Raw genomic sequence first — 21,126 nt, 5'->3', positions numbered from 1 at the left:
GGGATCCTGCACTCCACAGCCTTGCTATCCATGCCTGCTCCAGGCAACAGCCAAGGATTTTATTCACTCCACCCCTGTCCTGTGCATCTGTGCCAACATTGAGGAGTAGTTGTTGGTAGAGCATTTCCTTAATAAATGGATTGCTCTGTTTGGGGTGGTACAAGGTGGCTCCTTCAGGGCCATCCATTCATCCCAGACATCCTTTGCACTGATGCCTTTGGCTCTGTGCAGGAAATTTTCACAGGGCCAGGAAGAAACTTAGGAGTGGCCGTGATGGCGCTGACATCAAAGGGTTGCAAGGAACCTGCCTTTCCATCTCTTCCCGACATTTACATTGAGCAGGTTTTGGAGGCCACTGTTTCCTTCTATTCCTCCCACTTCCTAATTTTAGGGAAAAAAGGGAATAAGCTCTGGTTGCCAACCACAAACACACACACCTTTGGGAGAGAGGCTCCTGACGCAGCAGAGCAGGATGTCTGTGAGCACATTCAGGAGGAGCCCATCAGCAGCATTTCCCCGTGGATGACTCATCCTGCCCGGCCAGCCCTGCCTGTTTGAGGTTTTCCTTAGCCCCAGTCCTGGCTTCTTCCAGACTTGGAGCAGCTGTAGGTTTGGGGGTGTCTCCAGGGTGAGTCTGGATTTCCATGCATTTTTGGTTTAAATAGCTTAATTCTCTCATCAGATCTAGATCTAAGTGGATGCAATCCAGGTTGCTCTCTGCAGAAGTCTGCTGGCTCGTGAGGTGACCTTTTGTGCCAGAATGAGATTCACTGGCAGCAAAAATTCAAATTGAAGGCAATAAATACATTTATCAGTAAAGTCAGTCAGTCACAGGGCCACATTGCAAAGGTCAACACCAAATTTAGCATCCCGTGGAGATGTTCTTGAAGATGTGGGGCAGTTTTCCCACCACTTTGGGGTTGGACATGAATCTGATCTGGATCCTGCAGGTAGTTGTGCTACTGCACAACTGCAAGCTGCACTAGGGAAGGTTTAGATTAGATGTTAGGGAAATTTTTTTTCACAGAAAAGGTTGTAAAGCATTAGAACATGCTGCCCAAGGAAGTGGAGGAGTCACCATCCCTGCAAGTGTCCCGAAAAACCTGTGGAAATGGCATTGAGGACATGGTTTAGTGGTGAACATGGTGGCAGGGCTGGGTTGACCGTTGAAGGTCTTTTCCAACCTTAACAATTCTATGATTCTACTTGATTATAATCGTTCTTTGGTTTGTGAATAATGAATGATCCTGTGATTAAATAGATGTGAAAACTCTGGTGGTGTGTAAATAGAGGCAAGGCTGCAGTTTTTAGCTCCTTTTGAGGTTGCTAACACCGAGGGGATAGAATTTTCTTCTTGGAATGTGATTGTACATGATGTTTGCACCCATCATTCATAAGGAAAAGTTTCTTACAGACTTAACAGATTGTGTTTCCATCTCTGCTGCGTAAAAACAGTGTTATGGACACAAGTGAAATGGAAATCATAACACAGCATCTCCACTATTTTAAGAGTCATATTGGAACACACAGAACAGAGATGGAATTCCACTCTTCACTGCCTTCAGATTTGGTGTTCTGTGTATTTACTTAGCGCTAGAAAAGGAAAGTGAAAACAAACCCATTGCCTCAATAAAGCCCAGCAACGGGTTTTGCTCCTGCCCATTCCCTTGGGACCAGACACCATTTCCAGGCAGTGAAAGGCCTCTGGGCAAGCAAGAGCTGCAAAGTCATTCCTGAGATGAGACAAGAAAGAGGAAAAAAAGGGCTGAGAGTCAGGGTGAGAAGAACCAGCTGAGGAGAACTAATGGGTGAGAAAGCCGGGAGACAGGTCTGAGGGATGCCAGTGCTGCTGGAGGGAAGGGCTGCCTGGAAATGGGTTTGGCTGTTCCTGCTCCGTGGGGCTCCTGGGGAAGCACCTGCTTCGAGGCACTTTATCCAGCTGTCAGCATGTTCTCACACAGACTCTGGATGCAGCCCAGCACTGGGAGTTCAGCTGCGCACAGGGTGCTTTTCCCATCTCCTGGTTTTTGCTGAATTTCAGACTTTTTTCCTGTTTGCATTGCCTCAAACTGCTCCTATTTCTCCCATGGAGACCTGAAAACAGGGAGAAGATTGGGCACTTCCACACGAGCAGTCAAGCTCTAAATCAATCAGATTTTCTGGAGGTTTTTGTTGTTTTGCTTTTTTTTTTTTTTTCCCTATGACCTTCTCCATGCAATTCCAGCTGCATCTCCTGAGTTACTCTGATTTGGTCCAGAGTCATTAATTTTTTTCCTTACACAACTTCAATTCCAAGTGTTCCCCTCACACATAACTTCAGCAGAGCAGCCAGGATTGGGCAGGCTGCTCTGATCCAAATGTCCGGCGTGGCACCTCCTGTGTGCACGTCACAATTTCGGGGTGACTAAGCACAATGGCAGTGGTATTCAGTGGCATCTCTTAGAGCACTGCTCTATATTTGTCTTTCCTTCCTCTGTTTGTGTCGGTTTAAAAGAAAAAAAAGAGGATCCAAGCTACGTGCTGACAAGACTTGGCGATTCTGGATGGCAGGAGGGGTACGAGGCTCAGCGCAGCGAGTACTGGAAAGATATTTGTCACTGCAGATTCTGCTTGTCATATGCAGAGATGACATGCAGATCTCCCTCTGACAGATTGATAGTCATTCCGAGATGCATCCACCCACAAAAACCACAGACATGCTGCTTGACTCAAATCTTGACTTTAACCACAACTTTGTGATGCAAAACTGGTGGAGTTTTTGGTACTTTTTGTTAAAAATGAAATCTTTATAGGGGTTTTCCAGCATCCTCGCTAGTTACTAAAAACAAACCAACATCAGCCTACTGGATGGGACAACTCAGTTTACTCGTGGGTGGTTTTGACATTCAGCTCATTAACATGTTTAGTCTGAAAGAATGTTGGAAAGGTAGTAAATAAAAAATTGGATGGAGAAATACCGCATCTCTCCAGAAGTTACTCCTTATGTCGCAGCGACAATGCCAGTTTCACTTAGAAGGAATATTTGTCCTGATTTTACTCCAAATACCCACAGAGCTCGTCCTGAGCGAGCTCAAAGCCTGGTCAGTGTGTTTGTAGCAGTGAATGCACCTACTGAGTGTAAAGGTTACGCTCCGTGCTGGCCGGGGCCAGGAAGTTCACAGCTTGGCACGGAACTTCCAGCACGGCGTGGGACAACCTGGGCACGCTGGCCCACAGCCAGGGAGTCTCCCAGGGAAACGGGGAGCCACCCCAGTCTGTCAGCATGAACTCTGCGTCCCCAGGTAGGGAAGGCACTTGACATGGAACTGGCTTTGGCTGTTCTGGCATGGGGTGGCTCCACAGGCAGCCCCCGGGACCGCCTGTGCACTCCTGCCTCAAGCTCTGGGATGGCCCCATGGAGCAGGGACGTGGGACCAGGTGGTCCCTTCCCACCTGATGTATTCTGGGATCGGATGTGTGCCTGGAATTGCAGCCAGTGGGTCTGCAGAGCACAGAGAACACACATGGCAGCGTCTTCAGCTGCTTATGTTGGAAAGGGGAAAGGGAAAGTACTCCAAATAAGTTTCTCTTGTTCAGAAACACAATGGGCAATTTAAAACCCCTATTAGGCATGTGTGTAGGAGCATTTCCCATCCGAGGAGACCAGGGGGATTGCTACAGAGCTGTATTATGACTTCCCTGATATCAATCAAGCCCCCATTATGTAACGAGGTCTCCATCACGCGCGCCCCAGTGCGAGGCCCCGCCGCGAGCACCGAGGCTGCAATCCCGGCTCCTTTGTCCTGCCCTCTGCCAATTTGCTGCAAAATTGAGGATGAGGCTTGGATTTGCCATTGTGGTGGTGCTGGGGCCATGGCTGTGCTTTCAGAGCAGCTATTTGCATTGCCTTGATTAGCATGTCACCTGCTTCATTAGCGGAGAAAAGGCTCCTCCACGCACTCAGCCAGTCATGCAAATTGAGGAATGCACGGAGATCCTTCCCCTCTAAGACTTTCCATTATTAGCAAAATTGGTAGATTCGGTTTGTTCCTTCCTCTTCAGAAGGTCACTTTTGATTTCCACCTCCAAATGGAAGTTTTTATTTAAGAGATGAAGTAATCACGGTCCCAAACTTTTAACATGCAGCATTCCTGTTTAATGAAACCTGATGCCAAAGGAAAACCCAGGTGTGTGCAGGGCAGGTGGAACCTCCCTGGTTTCAATCTAATCCTTAAACCAACAGCCATCCGTCTGTCACCCAATCATTAATTTTACTGGATGTCAGCAATGTGTTTTTAGAGCAAAAAAGCTCCCTCCTGTGCAGGACCTAAACTTACATTACAGATGCCTCTCAGGTTTGGGAGAATTTTTTTCACTTGAGAGTCCAACAACTGTGAATAAAGCTTTTTGTGATGTCAGAGATACTCAGTTTTCGTGGAAAAGAGTACCCCAAATGGGGAAATTAAACAGATCCCTCACAGAGCTTTTTTCTGAGATCAGGAAGTTGCCATGGGGCACCAGATCTCAGTCCAGAATGGGAAAGTCCTAACACAGATTTGACGTCAGAAGCTGCAGGCACAGAACCACCACCAGCCCCAGCAGGGTTTTCACCATTCCCTGTCTCTGCTGGCACAGCCATCATGGGCAGAGGAGTTCAGCCAGAAAGAAAAAAATTAAAAATTCTTAGAAAACCCAAGAGTGAAAGAAGAAAAAAGGAAAAATGTGATGGTCATGCATGAAATGTCACTGCAGAAATGAATCTGCAGACATACACGACCTGTTCGTGGGCTGAGGGGAGGAACACGGTCACCTTCCTCTGCTGACCAGCTGATACAGCCTCTGCTCAGGCTGGGGACACGGTGTGACCTCCTGAGCCACCTGTGCCACCCCTGGAGCCACCCACCCGCCCGCACGACTGCATCCCCACTGCCGGGGTGGTGGCTGTGCTCTGCTGCTCTTGCTGCAGCTGCAGCCCAGGGAGAGAACCTCCCTTTTTGCATCTCCCCACAGCTCCTGGGAAGGCAGAGCCGCAGTGAGAGGCCCGGGTTCCACCCCGCTGCTTTCACACGGATCACAGAGCAGGGCTGTGCCAGTGCCGAGGCACTCGGTGGTTCTGCCTTTTTAAGGTAAAGATGAAGCAACAGCACACATCCTCAGGGGTGCCCTCTCAGGCTGTGCTCAGCTGCCTCCCTCTCACCTGACTGGCAGAGGCTCCGGGCAGCCTGACAAATTTGTGTGTCTGCTTATCCCCGGATGGCAGGAGGGAAGGAGTGAGTCAGGTTCGTGTCTCTGCTGCTCAGGGAAAATGAAATCCTGCTCCTCCACCGCGCCGCGCCGGCGGCAGCCACAGCGCCGTGCTCCCTCTGCACACACCTAGCTGCAGAGGGGAAGACAGATTTGCCAGGAGATATAGATGGAAATACATGGGATTAAGGAGTCACAATCTCACCGATAAATCTGGCGGGGAGACTGCTGGTCAGGCTGCCCTCCTTCCTCCCTCCCGCTGAGCTTTCCTGATGACCTGAGCTGGGGGCACCCGCCTCAGACAGTTGTGTGCACTTACCAGATTAGAGATGATTAATTGCACCAGGTAGTTCCTGCTACATCTTAATCAAATACACATAATCAGCAACGCTCCTGTGCACACGATACTTGGAGCCGGAGGGGTTTTTAACTCTCACATGTTCCAATGACAGTGTGAAGTATTCCAACCCAGAGTGACCACAGGTTAAGATGCCTGGGGGCCAGCGCCTCTCACTGCCGGAGGAGGGACATTCTCTTGTTTTAAAAAAATCAACCTCTGGCCCTCTGGGCACTGGGAAAAGTCTCATCCTTACCTGCCAGGTCCCTGTGATGCCACATCCCTGGATATGTGGGTGTGACAGAACTGCCACACAGCACCTTGGAGAGGACACAAACCACCAGCAGCCTCTGACCGTAGAGTATTTTGCATCATTTATTTAAATACCTATATTTATGCATTTACAAATTTTCATAGCTCTGTCTGTAGCTTTTTTTCTTCCTTTTTTTTTTTTTTCTTTTGTAGACAGTATTGCAGAGAATTCAGCTTCTGTAAAATGAGGTCCATGTATAAAACTATGCAGCGGATTGGAGGAAAAAACCCAACCAAACAACAACCCAGCAAGTTTCCTTTCACACTCTGGAGAATCAGAAACCAAAGAAAGTGACCGAATGGAAGGGGGCAGGGAGAGGAAAGGGTGGGACAGAGCAGCCTCAAACCAGTGGCTCTCACACAAGCATTACACACATCAGTGCTCAGCTACAGGACACGTTTCAGTCGGTGCAGTGCCTGTTTGCTAAAGCTTTAGCAGGCACATAGGTCTCTAATGAAAAAATAGAAGGAGAGGATCCTACACACTGAGAATGCAAAGCCTGGACAGCCTCAGCTCAGTCCTGGGAGACTGCACCGACTCGCCAGCAGTGCATCCTCATTCCAAACTTCATTTTGCATAAAAAGTTCCCTTTTAGAAATCTTAGCATTTAAAAAACCCAGTGTCTGAGCTCTTCTAGCCTCAGTACTCTAAAGAAATCTCTTGAAAAATACCTCCTGCTTTCCTCACTCGGAAGCTTCAAAATAATGTTTTGCTTTAATTGATACCAATTGAACAGCTCACGGAGTCCCAGCATCATCCCTGGGAGGAAGAGGCAACAAATATGGCATTGCAAGATATTTACACACATGGTACAAAAATGTCCAAGGGTATGAAAAAATCACCAGTTACACAATTTTGCAGCAGCCTCATTTACACCTGTAATTTTATACCATTTATTACATTGTACTAACACACCAGATCCAAAGATGTGCACTCCCTTTAGGACGTTCAGGAGTTCCAAATATATTGTGATTGCATAATTCATATTGCACAATTGTATAAAAACATAAATACTAGCTATTCTATTCTTTTTTTTTTTTAAATACAAAATACATGTCACATAGTCAAATAATCTTTTCAAGTGCAATTCAGGTGCTCTCTTAAGTCCTTCCAAAGGAAAAGGCAATTTTGATAGTTTTGGCACAAAGTTTAACCTCTGTCCCGTGCCAACAGTTCTAATCACAATCCACGCGCCCCCAGCTTGATAAGAGTAGCAGTCATATACATCTAAGTATAAAACCAGGGTATTTACAGGATGCACAGAAGGTTCAGGGAGCAGCCCCCGGGCTGGGGGTGTTGGGGGTGTCCCGGAGGGGCCGTGACCCTCCCAGCTCAGGCTGGCTGCTGCTGCAGGTTCACATTCATGGGCGGGGGGTGTCCAAGGAGACCGATGCGCTGCTTCTGCTTCCTCTGCTCCGTCATCTGGAAAATTAACAAGTTTGCTCATTAGGCCTCGGCGCTTCCTGTGCGTCAGCTCGCCCAAGGGCCTGTTGTGTTTGGCGTTTGCTGCGGAGCCCTGGCTCCAGCCAGCGCCTGCTCCCGGGGCAGGGGTGACCCCAGCCCTGGCACGGCCACGAGCCCCTCTGTGTGCCCGGACCCTGCTGTGCCAGGGACAGCTCGGCAGAGCCCGGCAGGCAGCGGGAAGCGGAGCGGGGAGCAGCCTGCAGAAACCTCCCCTGTCAGGAATTCTCTGTAACCCGTCCAGCAGAGGGGGCGGAAAAAGGGGCGAGCCCGGCACTCAGGCTGGGAATACCCTTGCCTTTGCTGGAAAACACTGAGCACTCCCCGCTCTCATCCCGAGCCAGCCAACAGCCCTCCCCATCTGCCAAGGCAGGACTTAACCACCTCACTGCCACACACCCCAAACTGGGCATTCCCCATCTGCTTCCCACTCATTAAATAACGTTCTCCGGATCGGTGAACCGTGAACGGAAAATGGATCACTGTTATTACTGACACTGAGAAATGGCCACAATCCAACGGCTCCACTCCGCTTTTTTAGAACTGTGCGAGCTTTCTGACAAGTTACATAAGCCACGTAAGGAATGACTCTGGCTGGGCAGGGTCTCGGGAGCCAACAGCTGGATCCCACAGCTGGATCCCACGGCTCCTGCCGCGTTGTGGCTGCGGAGGAGCCGACACACGGGATGGCTCACAGGGAATGCCAGGACAGTGCCTCATCCCTGCCCACCCAGGGGCTCCCCCAAGAGCCCCCACGCCCTCAGGGTCAGCACACCACAGCACATGACCCACACTTCCATCCTGCTCCTGCTGCTCCTTCCAGCTACAGCCACATTTAACTCCTCCAGTTTTTGCTGTTTAATGACAAATGCCAGCCAGAGTCACTGCTTGTGGCAGCAACTCCAGGAGAAGGGCGGTGGCGTGTACATGTTGGGTTCATTTGTACCACACTTGGGATCACTGAATTGTTAAAGGTGGAAAAGACCTCCAAGATCAAATCCAGCAGTCAACCAGCCCCACCACCATGGTCAGCACTGAAGCACTAGAGTGCATCTGTTTAAAACCCCAGTTTCGGTGCTGATGGAGTCTCCCAGCTGGGACAGGGTATCCAGAGGTCAGAGGCTGACCTCGGTCTGGGGTTCTCTGCGGGGAATGGCATTGCTCCAAACGGGCAGTGCTGGGCAGCCTCTGCAAGGCTCCTCTGCTGCACACCCCACACCTCCTGTGTGCCCAGGGGCACTCCTTCAGCCACCAGGAAAAGGGCTGAAACACCATCGTTCCCTTGAAACCGTAATTAACCCTGACCTCAGGCCAGCACCTTGCTTGCTGCCTGGCCCAAGGGAGCAGAGCTGCTGTTTTCCCCCTCCCCAGGGCTGACCACAGCCTCCCGAGGCCAGGGCACACCTCCTGCTCCTCTGCACAGCTGCTGGAATTCTCTAAAAGCTTCAAATGCTTCACAGGGAATGGGAGCAGGAGGAGAGGAATCTTTCCAGAGCTCTCTGAACACACACACAACCCACTCCCTGCTGAACCTGAATGTTAAACTGCTGCTAGGATAACCCACAAGTGGAAATGCAGAGAGGCCACAAGGACTTGGCTTAAAAATGCCCCTTTACATTAATTATCTCCATTGAGCAAACCGAGAGTCACAATTTCACACTGCCAATAAACTGATTCAGAGGACGCATGGAATAAAAACGGAAAGTAAAAGGAATAATGAGAAGGGACTGTAGGAGATATTTTTCAGGCTGTGTAGAAAAAGGAGAGTGCACCCTGGTGCAGGTGTTTGTAGAAGATGTGGCTTTAAAAAAAGGGAAGAATAAAGCAACCAACCATAAATAAGAGGGAGAAATGCAAGTTTAGTGTCAATGCAGAACAATATTAATCCTGCACTATGCTTAATGCTGCGTGGAGGGCACAGGGCTGCAGGAGGGAGCAACTTATTGCCATCACATTTACTGGAGAGTGAATCTCCTGCAAAAGCCTTCAAGTGACAGCACACCTGGGCTACCAGGCCATAAAAGCCAGGCACAGCGAATCCCCAGGGAGCTGCCAGGCCCTGGAATTCTGCTGACAGGAGCCAAACACTGCCCCAGGGGCCTGGGGTTCAGCTGAGCCAGGCTGGGCTCCCCGATAAGGCCAGGGCCTGACAGAGGCAGCCTCTGGCTCCAAAGGTTATGGTGAGCTGGAGTCACCTCCAGGAGCAGGGCACCAGCTGGGGCAGGATCCCCCTGGACTCCTGCCTGGGGCTGCTGCCACCGAGCTCACCTGGAGCCCAGGGGGGCTGTCCCAGCCAGGGCCCGCCCCAGGAGCGATGCCCCTGCTCAGCGGCACCAAAGGAGGGGCTGGGGAGGATTTCTGGGTGATTACATCTAATCCCCTGCTGCTGCAGACAATTATGGTGTAATCTGTTCACACAGAATTAAAGTGAGCAGGATTTTAATGGCTCTTGGTGCACTTTGGGGGAGGAGGCGGGCTGGAACTCGGCTTCTAATAATTAGAGTCTCCAGAAACCTAACGAGCTTGAGGAGCAAATGAATGAGAGGTTTTCCCTTTATTTAATTACAAGAAAATAAATAGAAATAAAAATTCCCTGAGTTAGTTCCTTTCCTGGAGACAGTTCCTGATCAGGAGGAGGGATATACTGGCTTTGTCACATAATTGGAGCATCCTGCATCTTCAGCAGGGCTCTCAATAATGGTACTTAGGGGAATTCCTAAAAGCTATCACCACACTAATGAAGCTGGTTTCCTCTCTTGCTTTTACAGTCAAATAGCTCTCTAAAAGCTAAACCCTTCATTCTTATTTTCACAAAGAGCAAGGAGATGTTTTAGTGCTTGGTCAGCCAAGAGGGCTGCAAAGAAATGTGTGTGAGGCTGTGGCCAGGGGGAAGGCTCCTGTGCCTGCAGAGCACTTGGAGAGAGCCTTCAGCAGGGAGACACAGGGCACATGGGGCAGGATAATTGTTGCCAGGCAAAACAGCCAAACCACTGCCCGGCAAGAATTAAAGCCCAGACAAAAGAGCAACTGCCTCTGCCCTCCATGCTCAGAGCAACTGGAGCAAGGGGCTCCGTGGCACCGTGCCTGAGAACTAATTGCAGCCCGGGGCAGCGAGGTTGTCACTCCCTGTCCCCCACATTAATCCCTTCCTTGTGCTCCACAGGGCGCTCGGGACAGGGCCCGGCTCCAGCGGGAGCGGAAGGCAGGAGCTGGTCTCGGGCAGTGCTGCCTGCCAGGGCCTCCTGACAGAGCAGAGCTTCATGGAGACACCCAGCCAGCCCAGCAGGGATGGCACTGCTGCTGGGAGAGGAACTGACCCAGAGCTGCTGGGCCATTCCTGCCCCGGGCAGCTCCATCCACCACCTGGGTGCCAGTCAGCAATTAACCTCAGCCAGTGCCAACACCTACATCCATTCACTAATTGACCCATCTGGCTCAGGTTATTAATGCACAGAGATAACAGCCACCACAAACAGCTCCTGGCAGCACAGGCAGCAGTGTTCCCTCCAGTTAGGCTGGAATTCACACCAGTTAAAGCCCTGCTGCTTCTGTCTTTCACAAAGCCATTGCTGGGCTGGGCTGGGCACCAGCCCCCCATGCCCTCAAGCCCAGCCAAGGCAGAAGCCACCCAGCCCTGGCTGCAGAGAAGCTGCTGCACCAGAAACACCCCTGTGAGGTCTGTGGAGGCTTGCTGGTTCTCAGCAGCAGCAGCAGCCAAATCACATCTGCACAGCAGCACAGCCGCAGCACCGAGGGACCAGCACCTCCAGTAACCACCCGAGTGCTTCTCCAGTTTCTCGGTGGGTTTTGAGGTGCACACGGTGACACAGCCCTTGTGGCAGTGTCACACCCTCTGGCTGACAGGATCGCGCTCAGCTCTTCGGGTTAAAACCCCAAACAACAACAACACCACCACACACAGGCTCCCTGCACCAGCCAGGACTGACTCAGGTTAACTGGTGATTTTTTTTAACACAAGTTTTCCCTTTCTGATGTGGCCGCTTTGGAGCTCGCCAGTTGGGTCAGCACCAGGCAGGTCAGCTGGAGCACGGGGCTCTGGAGGGACATTTGGATTGTTCACTTCTTTCCTAGCCACAAGTCACTCTGGGAAAACTCTCCCTGAGGTCGGGAGAAGCTGTGGAGCTGCAGGAGGGGCTGGCAGGAGCCTGTGCTCTCCTTACCTGATCCTTGAGCTCTGAGAGCTGCCCAGAGAGGTTGGTCACGAGCTTCATGGTGGACTCCAACTTCTCCTGCAGGTTCCTCAGCTCGTTCTGCTCTCCCTCTGAGTCGCTGCTGACCAGTGACATGGCCCTCATCCGCGGGAACCAGTCCAGGTTTCTCTCCTGAGGATCACACAGCAGAGCACAATTAGCATTTGCCAGGTGAAAACCTGCCCCCAGAGCACAGCACAGAGCTCTACAGCCACGGGACATCCCTCGATGCAGCAGCTCTGTGCTTATCTGTAGTTATTATCTGCAGTTATCTGCATTTGCATCTCACTGGAAAGTTTGCAGAGTGCCAGCCCGAGGCACTGCTGGGAACTGGGGCTGCTCACTGCTGCTTTCCTCCCCAGCTACTCACCATCCCCAGCCCCTGCTCCCTCACATCCACCTCAGGATAAATGCACAAACACTGGACATTAAACCAGCCCAGATTTCACGTGTGGACAAGCATTTCCCAGTGCTAGAAATCCGCTGCCATCTTACAGTCTTTTAATTTGCGTTTGAGGAAGATTTTCTGCTTTTTTGGCCAAGCAAAGCTTAGCTGTGCTCTCTGATAAAAGAAACCAAGTTCTGGAAATTCTTCCATAGCTGAAATACTTCCTTTTTAATGAAAAAGAATATCGTATTTTGACTGTCTGGTTGAGGCTAAAATGAGGGACAGATACGTTACAATGCACTGACTGTAGAGCTTTCCTTGAACCACACAAAGTCTCTCATATTCCATGTTTAAGCTGCAGTCAGGAATGTCACTGGACACACACTCAGTCTGAGGAGCTGCACAGAGTCACACAGGCACTCGTGTACTCGCCAGAGATGTTAAAAATAAAGGCAGGAGCGGAACAGAAAGCCACAAAAGAGGAGGAGGGGTGCACCCCACGTCCTGACACCTTACAGTTCAACATCAAACTGGTTTCCCATCCAGTCTGGTTCTCCTCCCACGCTGGAGATGTGCTCTGAAATGGAGCTGAACTCGGGCTGGCTGAGGCAGGGGTGTGTGTGCTCTCACAGGTGACACAGCTGAACACACCAGGCACGGTGAAGGGTGACTGCATTAACACCAAGGAATGCTGCTAATCAAAAATCAATCAACACTGCTGATTAACAGTGACCACAGCTCACCCCACTGGCTGGCCAGGCTCTTCTCTGGGCTCCCAGCTTGTTTTTGCAGCACTGCAAACTCCTGGCTTTTTGTCATTCCCTGCCTAAATCTCCAGCTCCAACCCCTCCATGCTCCCCCTCATTCCCAGGAGCATCCATCCTGCTTAATCAGGGCTGTGCACCTCTACGGAGAGCTCCAGTCACATCCTCTCTGCAATTCAGACACGATGCCAAGACTCATCAGCTTAAATTAGCTGCTTCTGATGTGCCTGGAGTTTCCTTTTGCCAGGATGAGAAGGCAGAAAGCAGGCCCTTTCCCATGCAGGCACCACAGCATTCCCACGTGATGCTGAACTGCCAGCAAGGCTGTTTGCTCCTGATCTCTGTTTACAGGGCAGATGGTTTCTGCTAATAAAAAGGGAAAAAAAAAATCTATGTACAAAAAAAAATATGCCTTTACCAAGACAAGTGCCAAAATATTTTGGACTTTAGGAAACGCCAGTCCCACAATTAAGGTTTAATAGCAGGAACAGGCAGCACTGCACTGTGTTCTTCCAGCTGTAGTAAAAGCCTCATTAGGGAGGAGGGGGCAGCTCAACATTTGTGCTCAGGTCCAGCCTCTCCCACCCAGGGAAAACCAATTACACCAACTGCACTTGCCCCTGTTCCTCCAGGGAAGAAACAAGGATGAGGAAAATGAGACTAAAATGCAATTTCTATTGGCAGAATTGCCTGGGCTCTCAGGCTCATGTCCTGAGGTTTCTAGGCAGACACAAGAGCCCCGAAGCTCCTGCCTGCCCCTTTCTTGCTCCAGAAATATTTTCCTTGTTCCCAAAAACATTTCTAAGGCCATCCCCAGAGCGTTCCCAGGTCCCATCCTTGAGAAGGATGAACAGGAGGAAGGAAGCACCGACTTTCCCTACCTGCAGTGTTTCATAACAAATACCCCAAGCACTTTCCAACATTACTCTGCAATTTTAGCCAGCGCTGCAGCTGCTGCAGAGGCTGTGACTTGATCGTTCCAGGCCCGGAAGGTGAAATCAAACAGCACCCACAGCTTCTGCAGCCTCCTCACAGCTTCCAAACTCGCTGGGTTTCTGAAAGCCCCAGCCCTCAAAGTCAGTAAATCTTGGCTTTGATTTGAACAAAACCAACGAAGCACCTCTAGTTCTCACGTCAAGGCTGAAAGGTTAAAACCGAACCGTGCTTCACATGAACTCCACAGGCTGGGGAAGGCTGAGGACAAGGACACACAGCCCCCACTGGGTGTCTCTGAGCTGGGGACCAGGGCTCACAGTTCAGCTGGACCTGGCAATGCCCTGCTGAGTGCTGGAAAGGGTTAACGGGCACCTGGAAACTCCCTGTGCATGGAGAACCTCAGGGAAGGACCTGGACATCCCCTGGCCACCCTACCTGGGCTGTGCTCATGGAGAACCTCAGGGAAGGACCTGGACATCCCCAGGCCACCCTGACTGGGCTGTGCTGATCTGTCTCCCCATTCCCACATCTGGTTAGCACCACCCAAACCCAGGATTTATCTGGACATGTCCAACTACCACCCAAACACGGGGCTGTGCACCCAGCCAGGCTGGGAAAGCACGGGGAGAGGTGCAGAAATCCCTGTGGATGCAGGCACTGCAGGCACAGGTATTGCTGCCTGGCCCAGGCTGGTGCTGGGACTTGCAGAGAGGACAGAGGGAAGCTGCCAGCACAGCAGGACACAGCTCTGCCTTCTGCACACACTTCCTCCTGGATTTCACTGGAAACCTTGAGCCTGTTCTTCAGCCTCCCCCAGCCCTGCAGAGAGACAGCCCGTCCCCATCCCTGCTGGGAGTGTGGGGGTGTTTTCTTTCAAATAAATAAATATTTCAGCAGAGCCAGCACCAACGGAACGGAGCAGGAATGTTGAAAGGTCAGGGGATGGTGATCCTGCTGGGCCAGCCTAGCTCCCAGCACTGCCACTCAGGGGTCAATAAAAGATTTATATCTCCATGATCCAGTTTCTGCTGAACTTCAGCTCAGCCCTGGGGTGCCTTTAAAGATACGGCCTCACATCCATCCTGGGGCTTTGGAGGTGTTTGAGAGGCACTGAGTGAGCCTGGAGAGGGGAGGCTGCCCGTGCTCCTGTGCAGCTGCTGGCAGCCACACTCTGATGCCCTCTGCACCCTCTGCTCCTCTCTGGGACCCTGAGGTGCAATCTGCTCCTCTCTGGGACCCTGGGGTGCAATCTGCTCCTCTCTGGGATCCTGGGGTGCAATCTGCTCCCTGCTGTTCCCAGGATGCTGGGGTACCCTCAGCTCCCTGTTCCCAGGATCCTGGGGTACACTCTGCTCCCCTTTCCCAGGATCCCATGGTACTCTCAGCTCCCCATTCCCAGGATCCCGGGGTGCTCTCAGCTCCTCATTCCCAGGATGCTCTCAGCTCCCAGTTCCAGGATCCCGGGGTGCTCTCTGCTCCCCGTTCCCAGCACGGGCACAGCCCCCGTGCTCGGCAGCCGGGGCGAGCGCAGCCGCTGCCGGAAGGTGCTGACCACAAGGGCTGGCTTTTGGTTGCAGCTCTTTTCTAGGTAAAGCTGGAAAAGTCCCCGTGTGGGGCAAGCAGCAGCGAGTCTCGCCCGCGGGGTGAGGGCGCTGACCATCCCCGCTGGAAGGCAGAGGAAGCTGCACACGCCGCTCATTCTGAGAAGCGCTGGCTCCTCCCGGCTTCTGCCGAGGTTGGTTCTGAGAAGGGCTGAGAGGCGACCTCAGCACCAGCTGTGCCAGGAGAGCATCAGCTCTGCTCCTCCTGGCAAGGCACGGCAGCTCCTGGCAGGGAGTGGGGCTCTGCTCGCCCCAAGGACTCCCCGCTCCTCCCCAGGGTCCCCATGTACCCTGTGCCTCAGCGTTACTGGGTGCTGCAGGGCTAATTCCACCCTCTCCAGAATAAATCCCTACAGCTGCCATCAAAGGGCTGCCCAGCAGCATCATTTACAGAATCACAGAATTATTTTGGAAAAACCTCCAAGATCACCAAGTCCAAGCTGTGCCCCATCCCCACCTTGTCACCCAGCCCAGAGCACTGAGTGCCACGTCCAGCTGTTTCTTGAACACAAGCAGGGAAAAACAGCAGCAGCAAATTTCAGTTTCTGTCATGGGAAGTTAAAAATCAGACCCACACAGCTACAAAAGAGCTCTGTGAAGCACTCTGAAAATGCATCTGTTTGTTTGTGGTGAGATGGGACTCCTCTTGGGTCTTTCTTGAGCTTCCTGGAAAAATCCCCGCATCAGGTTCTCTCTCTGCTGCAAAGGGCTCACCATCACTTCTTCCACACTGAGCTGCACTTCCCCCCTCCATAAAAACCAGCACTAGATGGTGCCTATCCCTCTGCACGCTCAGAACATTCTCACCTCCTCACACACCCCGTGCTGTCCCACAGGAGGCTGACAACACAAGGTTTAAGATCCCTTCCAACCCAGCCCATTCTGGGATTCTCTGGAGTGTCTGAGCTGGCTGCCCCATGGCATGGGCTGCAGGAAACCCTCCTGCTGCCGGCAGTAACCCCACATGGCCCAGTGCTTGATTTTCCCTGATAAAGCGCTGGGAATCTCGGGTTGGCATCCCAGCTGGCACCCCCTTGTCTCTGTTAGACACTCCAGCGGCGCTTGGGCTGGCGCAGAGCGGGGAAGCTGGAACACAGAACCATTCCCAAAGGTGCAGGATGACCACGGCCCCGCACCCTGAGACGCTCTGCTGTGGGTGGCTGGCACCACCCGGCCCGGGGGACCGCGTGGGACGGGGCTCCTGAAGGCCACGTCCTGCCCTGCCTCCCGCGGGGACTAGGCCAGCTCCCAGCCGCCTGCCCCGGCCGCCTGGGTGCCACCTGGGTGCCACCTGGGTGCCACCTGGGTGCCACTGAAGTAGGGCACCTTCCGCCCCCACAGCCGGGCAGCACAGGCCATTCCCCAGCGCGGGCTGAGCTCCACGCTGGTGGCAGCGCTGCTGGCACCACATCCTCTTGCACAAGCTGGCCCCGGCGCCCGCGGGGTCACGGCCGTGACTCAGGGCCACCTCCTCGGCCCCGTGGGGCTTTCTGCTCCCAGGGCTTGTGCTCCCAGTGCGTCACCCGCCGTTTCCAGGCAGGAGCCTTCCCCCTCTCCCAGCAGCAGGACACGGCACCCACCCTGGCAGCTGTTTGGGATCCACCCAAAGCCAGCACACGTTATGCAAACATCCCAGAACTGGCCCGAAGCCTTTCCTTCTGCTTTCATCCACCCAGGCCTTGCTCACACACACGCTCAGCCCAAGGGAAACCTTTGCCTGGTCAGCTGGGATGCCAACCCGAGATTCCCAGCACGGATACCAGGTGCTTTATCAGGGAAAATCAAGCACTGGGCCATGTGGGGTTACTGCCGGCAGCAGGAGGGTTTCCTGCAGCCCACGCCATGGGGCAGCCAGCTCAGACACTCCAGAGAATCCCAGAATGGGCTGGGTTGGAAGGGATCTTAAAGCTCATCTTGTTCCACCCCCTGCCATGGGCAGGGACACCTTCCACTGTCCCAGGGTGCTCCAAGCCCTGTCCAACCTGGCCTTGGACACTTCCAGGGATGGGGAAGCCACAGCTGCTCTGGGCACCAAGATGAGGTTGACCATTCCTTTCTCCCAGTGCAGCTCCTGGTTTGCACCAAGGGTGGAACAAGTTCCTCCCCCGTGTGAGCACAAACTCAGCCCGTGCCTATGACACAGTGTTTCCAGCAGCCCAGGGCCTGCTGCCAAACACTCTGGGCTCTTCCGAGCCTCTGCCATGATTTCTTCTTTAACCCTGTAATTATATTGCCTAACTCTGGCCAGCTATCTCAAGATGCAGCTTGTTGGGAAGTTACCACCAAACAAAGCACTGTCAGCCCCAGGTCACATCCTGACCTCCTTGGTCTTCCTCCTCCCTCCTCCTCCTCCTCTCCCAGCCTGCACCAGTATCACAGTGACTGGTAGCCCCAAAACCCCAATTTCCTCATCTGTAACCGAGTCATTTGCACGGGCTGCTCGCTCCTGTGTCTGCAGCTGGTTTGCTCAATATTGATATGACAAATCTCTCCTATTTGACTCTGCCTGAAGTACAGGATTTCCAGGCACAAATGACAGATGAACATAACTACGTTTCCAACACTTTCTCAGGCTGTAATTTCACATACAGATGTCTTTCACCAGTGCTGGAATCATTAAGAGTCTTCTGGAATGCTTTGGGCTGGAAGTACCATGGTGTGCCCTTGTCATTCCTGGGGGTGCTGCAGTGCTAAGCCACTCTTGGCCATCTCCAGCTGAACTGGGTTTCATGGAGAACCTGGGGCACAGCCACTCAAAGCCATCACCACTGGTGAATGCCACGTTCCTGCTGGGTTTCAGAGCACGGTGACTGTCCCTGCTGGATAACTCCTTGGGAAAGGCTTCAAGTCACACTTGCACTTCTGAAAGGATGCAATTTAAAAGCCTGACACTGATGGAATCTGGTCTTCACTTATCAGGAGGCTGTGCCTTGGCAGCAGTCACTCAAACCCAGAATCAGAAAGACTCTTCTTTACAGGACAGAGCTCAGGACACCCAGCAAAAAGCCCAATAATATACTTAAAGCCCCAAGTCTGTACACAGATGTTAGCTAAGGTACAAAGGGAAATCTACAGCCTTCATTCCTATTCCAAATTCCTATAAGGATACCTGTGCCACCACTCCTATTTGTAAATGGCTCCTTTTCAATGACAACACAATCCAGATTTGGAACTCGGTGCCCTCGATCTGGACATGGGAGCTTGGGCAACCGTGACACCTCTGCCTCATTTCTGTAATAAAGGTTGGTAATGACACAGATCCTGCTTGGATTCAAAACACGGGGGAACTGCAGGAGTTAGGAAGCTCCCTGCTAACAGCTTTCCAAAGCAGCCTCTGTTTTTCAATGAGCACATCTGCATGCACAGCCCCCGGGAGCCCTGGCTCGTCCCCACGCTGCTCGAGGTGCAGAGCAGGGGATGCAGGAGTCAGGCATGCAAATATTTGTCTGTGCTGTGACAGCCCATGCAGCTGCCTGCAGACAGCTTAGGAATGCACACCAACCCCGGGTGCCCGTGTGGTTTTCTCCTCACCGAGCTGCAGACTGAGAGGTTTTACATATTCTAAATGCCTGCACACAGCTGGCTGTGGCAGAGCCTGCCAAGGCCCCGCTGACAGCTGAGCTGGCAGGGCTGCTGTGCTGCCCAGGCTGCCACAGCAACTGCAGGCAAAGGACAGAACTCCAGGAGGAATTCTCAAGCCAGGATGGGAAGATAAGACATTCAAATGAACTAATCTGCAGGGAGTTGCACGGAGTTCACATGAGTCATTTGGGTGTGGATGTCGATGTCTGGCCAAGGCGATAAGTGGATCCCCCCACCTCCCACACACAGGGTGTTATTCAGACATCACCTGATCTTCCTGGTGACTGCAGAGCCTCCAGAACCGGGGCCTTTGTTCCTGGGAATCAGGGGAGGCACCCCCAGCATCCTTCCCAGAGCCCTGCTCCAAGCAGGGAGCCAGCCCCTCTCTGCAGGATGGAGCAGAACATCCCTGCTCCAGCCAGGAGAGCTGCACAAGCACCAGGAGCTGCACAATCATCTCTGCTGCCAGGAGATGTTTCCTCACATCCACATCCTGTCTGTGCCATGAAATTGCTATTAAGGGGCTGCACTGCCGAGGGCAGCTGCTCCATGCCAGGCTGCTGGAATGCCTTTGCCATCTCCTGGCACCCAGAGGGCCCAGGGCAGGGAGGCTCCGTGGGGTGTGCACAGCCCCAGCTTCCCCCACGCTTCCCTGCAGCCCATCCCTGCATCCCTGAGCATCTGCAGCCATTCCCAGCCAGGATTCCTGAGATACCCCGAGTTCACATCAGCTGTGGCAGCAGGCACAGCTCCCCTCGCTGCTGAAAGGGAACTTCATCCCTGCTTACAGGGAGGAATTCCAGCTCTATCAGCAGCCTGGACCTGCAGCTACAAGCCCAGGGCAGCCTGGCCCTGCATGGGACTCGAGCAAACCAGTCCAGATGCCAGAGCCACCAACAGCCCCAGACTGGTCCCAGCACAGGGCAGGGAGTGACAGTGCTGAAGCTGAGAGTCACAGCACAGCTGTGAACAGATTTTACTTCACAGAATCCCAGACTGGTTTGGGTTAAAGCTCATTTTACTGGGCAGGGACACCTCCCACTAGCCCAGCTCCTCAGGTCAGATCACTGCTGCGTTTTTTTAATTTTGATTTTTTGATCAGTCTTCAGTGCCCTAAACTCAACTCTATTTCCAAGTGGACCTGTTGACTTCTTTCCTCGTGATGTGCTTGAACTTAATGAGTTTCTGTCTGTGAAGAAATATAAAATTCACTAAGGAATTGTAGTTAATAATTGATTTTCAAGGCTACAATTTCTTTTAATGTGGGGTCAGGACTGTGAAGGGTGCAGGATGAATGCTGTGGGCCACATCCAGCTCTGCCATACCCAATACAGTGGGAATCCTCAGAACTGCCTTTCTACTCACATTATTTTTAGACAAGAAAGCATCAAAATTCAAGATCACTCTTAAAAGTGCCTGAATATTCACTAACTGCATAAATGAAATTGTCTAGGATTCTTTCGATACCACAATGCTTAAAAATATCTTTAAAGCACTGTACAAGCAGCACTGGAAGCAGCTCACAAACTGACAGTGGATATAATTTAAGTGTCCTAAGTTCTTTAATTTTTTTCTTTACTGTTCTGTAGTGTCGGTACAACCCACAAACACTAAATGGCAAAGGCAATTTTAAAAACTGTATTTTCTTAATTTTCTTTTTTTTCTTTCATTTACCGAGGGGCAGAAATCCAAGAGTTTTCTGAACCGGTATTTTGCTGGGAGGCAGAGCACAGGTGAAACATTTGAGGTGTGTTCACAGTGGGACTTGGAGCACATGATGCTTCCTAGCCCAGCTCCTAAAAATGGGTACAAGCAGCAGCTGAACGCTGGTCCCACGCACGGGACGTGCCCCATCTCTGTCACTATCCAAGATGTTACAGTGCCACCTTCAGTCTGAAATACGGGAGGAAAATCCCTTTAAAAGCCAGCCATGCCCCAAGGAGGCTTCCCAGGAGAGGCTGGTGCTGCCACGGGAAGGAGAAGGCAGCACCTCCACAGGGAATTCTGCCTTGGCACTGGTGGAATTCACTGAATTTAAAGCTTTCCTTGGTCTGTCCCTCTGCACTCATGGGGTTGTGCCCAGAGAGGTTGAGGTTGGGAGTTCCCCTCCCTGGAAGTGCCCAAGGGCAGCTTGGAACACCCTGGGACAGTGGGAGGTGTCCCTGCCATGGCAGGGGTGCCACTGGATGGGCTTTAAAGCCCCTCTGACCCAAACCAACCTGGGATTCTATGAACACAGAAATCTTGAGGAATAGATGAACCAGGCCCCACCCAAATTACCCCTAAAAATGGCTTAAATGGGAAAAAAGC

At 52.2% G+C, this 21,126-nt stretch overlaps 1 protein-coding gene across 1 annotated transcript in view; it reads right to left on the bottom strand.

Annotated features, from left to right (window-relative positions):
• Nucleotides 1–5,917: 5,917 nt before the first annotated feature.
• Nucleotides 5,918–21,126, bottom strand: part of ITPR1 (inositol 1,4,5-trisphosphate receptor type 1) — a 157,320-nt gene continuing 142,111 nt past the window's right edge. The window contains exons 60-61 of the mRNA XM_077786196.1: nt 11,516–11,677; nt 5,918–7,295 (exon numbers count right to left, since the gene is read on the bottom strand). Of these exons, the coding sequence (XP_077642322.1) occupies nt 7,206–7,295; nt 11,516–11,677 (252 nt within the window). The 3' untranslated portion in view covers nt 5,918–7,205. The remainder of the gene's footprint in view (nt 7,296–11,515; nt 11,678–21,126) is intronic.

Source organism: Lonchura striata, chromosome 12, assembly GCF_046129695.1.
Source record: "Lonchura striata isolate bLonStr1 chromosome 12, bLonStr1.mat, whole genome shotgun sequence".
Classification (NCBI taxonomy): domain Eukaryota; kingdom Metazoa; phylum Chordata; class Aves; order Passeriformes; family Estrildidae; genus Lonchura; species Lonchura striata.
Note: the sequence above shows the minus strand (reverse complement) of the source record. Positions and strands in the feature narration are given on the sequence as shown.